The 8,605-nt window shown below is 35.8% G+C and overlaps 1 protein-coding gene across 1 annotated transcript; it reads right to left on the minus strand.

The window, feature by feature from the left end:
• On the minus strand, positions 2,667–6,579 carry LOC18784172 (auxin-responsive protein IAA26). The gene is made up of 6 exons (XM_007215529.2): positions 5,818–6,579; positions 5,009–5,676; positions 4,085–4,359; positions 3,596–3,743; positions 3,196–3,260; positions 2,667–3,073 (listed from the first exon to the last, which is right to left on the minus strand). The coding sequence occupies exons 2-6, from the start codon at positions 5,551–5,553 to the stop codon at positions 3,024–3,026; spliced, it is 1,083 nt and encodes a 360-aa protein (XP_007215591.1). The 5' UTR covers positions 5,554–5,676; positions 5,818–6,579; the 3' UTR covers positions 2,667–3,023.

Consider the following 8,605-nt stretch of genomic DNA (forward strand, 5'->3'; position numbering starts at 1 on the left):
TGAGGAATCCCAAGTATTTGAATCTGTCCTAGTGTCTACATAAATCTTATCCAAAGTAGTACTCTCCATGAAATACAAACAGGTAGCAAAGAAGTTGAGTTCATTGTTTACAGGCCCTATAAGTTCAAACCTATTTATATCCCTTAGTTCTTCTAATTCAAGAATGTATGCATCAATGATTATTTGATGACTATAAAAATGTAAAAATATTCTTCATAATCTACAAAATAGCATCCAGTCAAAACTTTGGATTTTCAATGCAAACCTTCCTCGGTGAAGACCGGAATAAAAGATGTTGAACACTTCAGGTCATATACTTGGATTGATGATCAGGCTTAACCTTGGAATTCCATCCGATGCCGCAGAACGTGCTTTGGGGGGGGGGGGGGAAGGGTAGTGTTGGTGGAGTTGGAAATAATGGGCCTCTAGAAGAGAAAAGTATGATTATTTTTTTATTTTTTGGGATAAATAAATGGAGGATTTTAACATGAATAATATCAGTCTTACCACATTTTTATACACAATTTCATACCACATGATGTGGCAGCTGATATGTACATACCACATCATGTAAAATAATAGTTTATGTTTTTCTAATTTTATTTATTAAAATACACTTCATTCATTTAATTGATGTAGAATATGATATGGACATGCCACATCATGTGGTATAGAAATGTGAGATAAAAATGTGGTAAGTGTAGCATTACTCATGATAACATTTAGGTACCAGTCCATAAAATCACTCTTTTGAGTTTTGATTTGGGCTTCTCTTTGGGCTACCTATTGCTAAAAAGTGAAGCAAGAGATGGATCCAGTGCAATATGTTTCTCTATCTTCTATCACCACAAATTCACAATGGGATATCTTTCATGTTTATAATTAGTGATCTAAATAAATTCCTGTAAATATGCATCAACCATTTATAACCATTGCGCACGTGAATTCGGCTAGTTGATCAGGACAGCGATTCCATCCCTTGCACTCAAGTTCAAATCCTCCTCATCAACATGTGTAGTACGACTTCAGAAACCTAATTTCATACATGAATTATCCATGCAAAGTTTGAATTTGGGTAATGTGACTTACAAAAAACTTGGTACATGAGGTGGACTCTAGGAAAAATGCAGCTATGGCTGAAAACATTATTATCCTCCTCACCCTAAACTCAAAAGCAGAGACCTCCGACCACACTCTAAACTAAATTCCTATAGAATATGACCAGTCTCTTTTTTCGCCCCAAAGTTAGGCAGCTCTCAATTAACAGACAAAGACCCTTCAACCCTCCCCAAACCTCCATATTCTTTTTCACGTTCCAGACAGTTTTTCTAATGCCCCCCACGTTGATTATGACACACCCTAAATATCCAAACGAATCTAGACCCTACAATTAAGCCGTATTGATGACAGTCACTATCTTACTCATCAACCAGTGTAACAAATACAATTCTCTAACTTTCGACATCAACAACACACGCTTCAGTCGTCTCTGTGTGCGTGGATGACTCTGGATCATTAATGTATTTGTCCATTCACGTGTTGGCGATTCTTGTTAAGCTATGAATAGTCATGTTGACTGTTAATGCATTGTGATCATGATATACTAATTTAAAAGTGGAATAAGTACATATACATTTTAGAAAGGGACCAAAAGATTAGTGTTGAGACGTAGGAGATCACATCAGAAGGTCTAATGAGGAGTGTGGATTTTTGGGTCTACTCTTTTGAACTAAAAAGGTGTACACATATTTCTACTTTCTCCCCACCCAAGGTCCCATAGCCGAAAGAATCCCTCTGAATACAATGAATAGTGTAAAATTGGTGCCCTCGCGCGCTTAGATGGAATCAAAAAAGAAGAAGACAGAAGTGTGGCAAGCTTTATTGGCCATCATTCTTTCAATTTGTAGTCAGCAACTTAGCAAAACAAAATGGCATTTATGTGGAGCTTCAAAGCATACCCCCAACCTACATACTCATATTCAAGTTCATCAATACCAGCTCCACTGCCACCTACATGGTGCCCTAGTCTTCTTTTTTACTTTTTCCCTTTTAATTTTTCTGTTTTGGCCAGATTTCTATGTCCTAGTTAGGAATAGGTTAGCATAATATTGACAACATGGATTAAAATAGATGTTTATGCTTTTCTTTTTTCTATCTTGCTTGCAGTCAAACAACATAAAAGACTTTTAAGGAAAGAGAGAAACAAAATCACCCTTGTCTGAGTTGTCTCCTAGTCTCGTGGGAATTAGGTAGGTGACTACCTTACAACAGTCATTATTTTGTTTCTCAAGCAAAAGTCATTGCCACTTGATAAGAATACAAGTCTACCTCCATAATCGGAGAAAAACTTAGTTGCAACATGGATAACATTGTTTTGCTATAACCTAGTTGCAATATGGATAACATTGTTTTGCTATAACCGATCAATAATGGCATATCACTTGAAAGTGTTATCGCATGTGTTATAACATTATCAAACAATAGCAAAATAGTGTTTTCTCTGTTTCACAAAAATCTCTCCCTCATGATTGATTCTCACTTTAATTTCTGCAAGAACAGTAGCCGAATCAATCAAAACAGGTTTTCTTTTTGGGGGCCTAACCGATTTAAGTGCTTAATAGCGATGTGGAAAATGAAATCCATCCAGGCATTTGACACCATACAAATCCAAAGCAACAGAGCTAAGTGGGTTTCTTGATACTTGCATTCTGTTCAATTTTCCCCTTTTAAGTACAGAACAAAAAGCAAGCATAATGGATGGAGTAATGTACCATCAGAACACGAGCTACTTTTCTTTTTCTTTTCCTTTTTTTTTCCTACAAGAGCCATGAGGATTAAATGGCATTTTCAGCAAAAACAAAAGGCATCACTTGAGTTGTAGCTAATAATTTCCTCCTTTTTCTCTTTCCCTTTCTTGACAGAGAAATTACAAAAGCAAAACTTTTGATTAAGTCACACAGATTAAGTCTACTACAAAATACAAACTTCAGTGGGGGATTCTTGAGATTAAAATTCCTCTTTCTTCACTTCAATGCAGATTTTGGTGGCATCTTACCTTGTTTGCTGTTACGAACTGAAAACAAAACATCATTAGTTTAATTTATAATCAGTACAGGGAAGGAAGCAGTAGGTAGTAATAATTTAATCAATCAAGACAACGTTGCATTTTTATATAATGATTAATATCAAACTTACGACAAAGTGCAGAAAGTTCAGAGCTCTTCAGCACACGCAGCCTCTTCACAGTAGACACAAACATGCTGCAGATCAAAGATCAAGAACCAAATTATACAAAACTGTTTTATGCTCATGGCAGGGCACAATCCTACAAAATTTTCAGGTGAAAAACGACATTCTAAGATGTGGGAATCGTTACGTAAACAAATAACAAACAAAAACAATACTATGCATGATTTTTATGCATAAAGAAAGAGAAGCATATTGGTTTGAGATTAGGAATCTCATGCATTATTTCATAAAAAGGGGTGATTAATTTGTTATAGGCTCAAATCAAGTGTTGGAATATAATAAACGAGCAAGAAGAATAATAATCTAAGTCTTGCATCAAATCCACAATGATAAGATCGATGCTTACTTCCATGGGACATCCCCAACAAGCATCCTGTCTCCTTCATTATCTTCATATACTAGAGTATATTCCCCACTTCCATCCAATAAACCTGTAATTTCTTTCTCTTCCTCTTGCTTGTTCTGGGTTCCACCAGCACAGGAATCTCTTTGAGCTAAACTTAAGAGAAAACGACGAAAAAAGTAATATATATAAGTACAAAGGGTGCATTTTCATGATAAACATTAGGCACAAAAATCCAGGAAAATTATCAAAACAAATTTGAAGAAAAACCAAAATGCTTGCCTCCCCAAAATCCCTGCTCTAACAAGTAGATGCAGTTTAGGCAACTTTATGCATTATAAAATTTTATTTGGTGAAATTGGGTTTTGACCAAATGGAATGACTAGCTACATATCAAATTCATAGTTGATACATGTGGCATGAAAAATAGATGTTACACATAAATTAAAAAAAGACAGACCACAAACTAAATTAATAATGACAATTATTTACCTGCCAGAAGGCCACGGAAGAGTTCATCAACAGCAGAGGAGAGGTTTTCATAGCTGTCACAGGCACTGAGGTCTACTTTTCTTCCAATAGGAACTCCATCCATGTTAATTTTCACAAATAGACCTTTTCTGCTGGTTTCAACTTGTGTACCATTAGGAACCTTGTTTGGGACTACATTTTGGGACTCAGATGTTGGCTTTGAAGAGCTGTTGCTTGCAAGGTTCTTCCTAAATGAACGAATTGGAGGCCAACCCACAACTGGAGCAGGAGCAGTTCTGTTTTTTTTTTTTTTCGGGGGAACATCAAAAAAAGAAAAAATTAGGCCAAATACAATCTAAGATATGTAGGAAAGGTGGTTTTCAAAGTTAAAATATTAATTTATTCAAAATATCAAGAAAAAATGTTATAAATAAAGCATGACAAAAATATGAAAAAACTTTTTAAAGTTGCATATCATAAACTTTCAAGAGAAACTATTTTTCCATCAGTAGAAATAAAAGACATCAAGAACTTATGAATAATGAAAAGTGAAACAGATAATATCGAGGCAATATTTTAAGCAGATTTGATAAGAAATGACAACAGAAAACAAAAAATTGCATGAAAATGGAAGAACAGGTGGTATGCTTGGGCAGATTTATTATGATGAAGCAGCAAAAAGTAATAAAAATCTGTATGTCACAGTAAAAATTATAAAACAGGGAAATAATTTGACACTTTTACAAAAATGAATAAATAAGTGAAATAAATAGAAATATAATCAGATCCACTAGATTGATACAATAGAAAACATAAAGACGTGAAGCAGTTATGCATGGACCACACTTTGTCTATAGCTCTATAGCAATGAGAACCTGTGAGTGAATATCCTCTGTCTAAAAAGATAAAAATACACAAGAAAGGAGAAAAAAAAAGCTGGGATACCTTTTCTGAGAGCTGTTGGGCACAGCTGTATTTGCAGAAGCTGGTGAAAATACTTTCTTTTCTGCTTTCTGCAAATCTACCACTTTAGTGCAACAGGGCTGTGATGCTTTGTTGGGGGTAACAGGCAGGCCCTGAGAACTTGATGTGAAGTGAAGAAAAGATGGAACTTTTGTCTGATGTTGATGAATATTTCCCAGCTGGTAAGACCATGGAGATGAGGACAAAACAGACTTGTCTGAGGGAGAGATAAATTTCTGGGTTCGGTGGTGGTTCACGTTGTTGTTGTTGTTGTTGTTGTTGTTGTTGTTGGAAGACATAGGGGAAAAGTACCCAAGAGAGAGAAGAGACTCATCTCTTTCTTTGTTGCTTCTGGAGTTACCATTCAAAGACCAGTCTTCACCTGGAGGCCCCAGCCTGAGCTCCAACTTTTTCTCCTCTGAAGAGCCATGGCTTCTCTCATCTCTTTTCACAATCCAATCTCTTTCTCTTGGGATCAAATCTAGCAGTTGTGGACATGCCTCCTCATTTCGTGTACATCCCTCCATCTCAGTGACCGTAAACAACAAGACAGTTTTGAAAATAACCCAAATGTAAAAATCAAATCTTTTTCTCTCCCTTCTACTTTTCACACGCCAGAAATCAGTGGCTAGGCAAATTGGAGAACCTCACTGAGAAATTAAAGGCACATAAAAGTTAGAGGGTTGAGGGAAAAACAACAAGTACAAAAATCAACAAACTTGGACTACAAAAGAAAACATCTACATGAACACAGAGAAAAAATGGAACAGAAAGGTAGAAAGGTCATGTACCTTTTATACAAGTGTTTAGCCAAAGCTCAAAACTATGAAGGCCAACATCTTCATGTGCACAAAAACAAGTTGTTCTCTCTATCACACACACCTTGATAGCATAAAGAGATGGGTTTGAGTCAAAAAGAAAACAGATAGAAGGGATCTTGATGAAGAAACAGGGAACAACTTTCAAACGCCACAACCAGTGAAAATCCTTAAGAAAACTCCTAGACTGAAACACAATATAACAAACAACATACAAGAAGAGCTAGCTAAAGCTCAAACGTACATAAAAGCCCACAAGAGGAAGGAAGAAAGAAAAACAAATAGAATACCAACCAACCCAAAAGCACAAAGAGGATAGGGAGCTATGATAGGGTGGGATTGATGTCTAGCTTTTTCTCTTTTAAATTTGCTCTACGCTTAAGTAGGTTCTCTCTTCTATCTCCTTTTTTTTTCCCCCTTTTCTCTCTCTACTTTTGCGACTTGTGGGTTTTGAACAGTTGTCTGAGAGTGATTCTTACAAATAAGAGAGAGAGAGAGAGAGAGAGAGAGAGAGAGAGAGAGAGGATGAGATGGGCAGAGAGATTCCCTTCACCCAAAGAACCCCAAAACAGGAAACAAAATTAGAGCAAAACGCACGCAACCAGAGCCCTCTAAAAAAAAACGTTAGGTTGTTCAACTCAAGAAGCAAAGCGTGCTGTGCTGACCTCCCCCTAAAGATACTCTCTCTTCACTACAAAATATTTAGCCTCATTAGCACACGGCCCCAAACATCCCCCTTACATTCTTGCTCCCAAAGTCACTGCCTTCACGTTTGAATTGATATGTTTAGCACAAACCCCAAGACATGTTTGCATTAGTGTCAAAGTCTCTGATTAAGTAAGTGTTAATTTAGGGTGTGGTTGGATAAGCAAGACACTTGTTGCTTTGTTAGGCTTAGCTTTTGAGATGAGTAAATTATTGGGTTGCTTTTTAGCAGGCCAAGAAAATTGATGTATGGGAGATGATGTCTATTGGTCAATTTTGTTTTGTTTTTTTCATTTTAAAACTCTGTGCTCCCAAAAGGAAAAGAGAGAAAAAAGTTGAGAAAGGATTTGCATGATCCATATTTGCAGGGCTTGTGCAATAAAAACATGCAGATCCCATGATCTTGTCTGCGCTCTCATCTCTCTCTCTCTCTCTTGTTGCCGTCCACACATCCCAAAACCAAAAGGGACTAGAGCGAGAGAGTCTCATGCGGGTGAGCTCACCATAAGGACTGTGTAGACCGTGCAATAGCCGTTGGATTTGTGATCTCTGTTTCGGGATGTTAATAGATGAACAAAACGCAGGTTAAAGGAGCAGGACACAAAGCTCAAGGGAACTTGTTGTACTGCTCTACTATTCGCAGGTTAAAGGAGAGCTGCTTTTTAGTAGTGTATGCGATGGGCTTTTTATGCGTACCCTTTGATCCCTACGCTAAAAGAATCTCAAAAACTCGGCAAATAATCGCCTGTATCGGTTTAAATCGGTCAGGTTTATTTTTCTCCCCATAATGGGTGGTTCACCAACTCCCAACATTGCACTTCATGACCATGATGCCCTTTGGTCGCTTCTTCAATTGAAACACTAAACAGGTTACTAAAATACAAAGCTCTTATGCATTATTTGCGTCTAACATCTAGTTTTCCATCAATTAATGCTAAAAGGATTATGCAGTTTCATCACATTATCTACATCTGGTTTTTCATTTGAGCATTAGATTACATTTTCTTATCACATTATTAGTGATTGCGTTGCTTATCACATCATTCGCAAAATATGTTGTTGCTATTCTTTTGAAAGAAACATTCTCATAAATAGAAGTTCTTATACGACATCTTGAAGACATAAAGAAAAAGAGACCTCAATAAATTTTTGTAAGACAAAAAATGCAGACAGGTGTGCAAGTAATTGTCATTTCACTAATAAGGGTTTACTATGTAATTTTCTATTTAATGATATGGATCTAACAACCGTTGACACTAATTTTTTTTTTTTGTTGGAGCAAATGCTTCTATTATAGAAGCACCATAATTGAATGAGTATAATAATCAAAACTCTTCCTTATTATGTAATACAAATGTGTAAGCAAAGACTTATATTATGGCTAAAATGAACTATTACTAGTCCACTTAGTTGGGCAAATTGTTATTGTGTTATCTTACTAAAATCCTTTTTTTTTCTTCATTTTGAAATGACAAGTAATATAAATATACCCTACCTCTCCTCACATCATTCCCTTTTATTTTCCCTCTCAATCTCATCTCCACTCTCATTCTCACTTCTATTCTTCCTTTTTTTCCTCTATATTCTAGCATAAAAAATAAAAACTTAAAATTTAAAATAAAATGATTATCAAACGGGACCAAAAAAAACAGTGTGAAAATCACATCTTTCTTGAGCATAATATGTGTAGATGCATAATGTGTGCAAATTATAATATATAGATTTGTGATTGCCATGCAAATTATAATATATTATTTCACGTAAAAATAAGTTATTTTGGTCAATACGGCAATACCACACCAAAAAGAAAATTACATAAATTGAAGTGATTTTGATGGATACATCAAAACCGTGGACAAAACTACATTCAAATGTACTGTTTTCAGGGTACAAGTTTTCAATATTTTCCTCTCTTTTTTCTTTGGGTTTTCATTTGATTCAGATGAGTAAGCTACAATTTTGAAAGATTTGCAGAATTGAAGGAAGAGGTTTGGTGAAAATGTACCCCCCCAAAAAATTGACAGGCTTGAAACCAAAGCAGTTTTCCAATATTAAC

The sequence above is a fragment of the Prunus persica genome, chromosome G3 (assembly GCF_000346465.2).
Source record: "Prunus persica cultivar Lovell chromosome G3, Prunus_persica_NCBIv2, whole genome shotgun sequence".
Lineage (NCBI taxonomy): Eukaryota > Viridiplantae > Streptophyta > Magnoliopsida > Rosales > Rosaceae > Prunus > Prunus persica.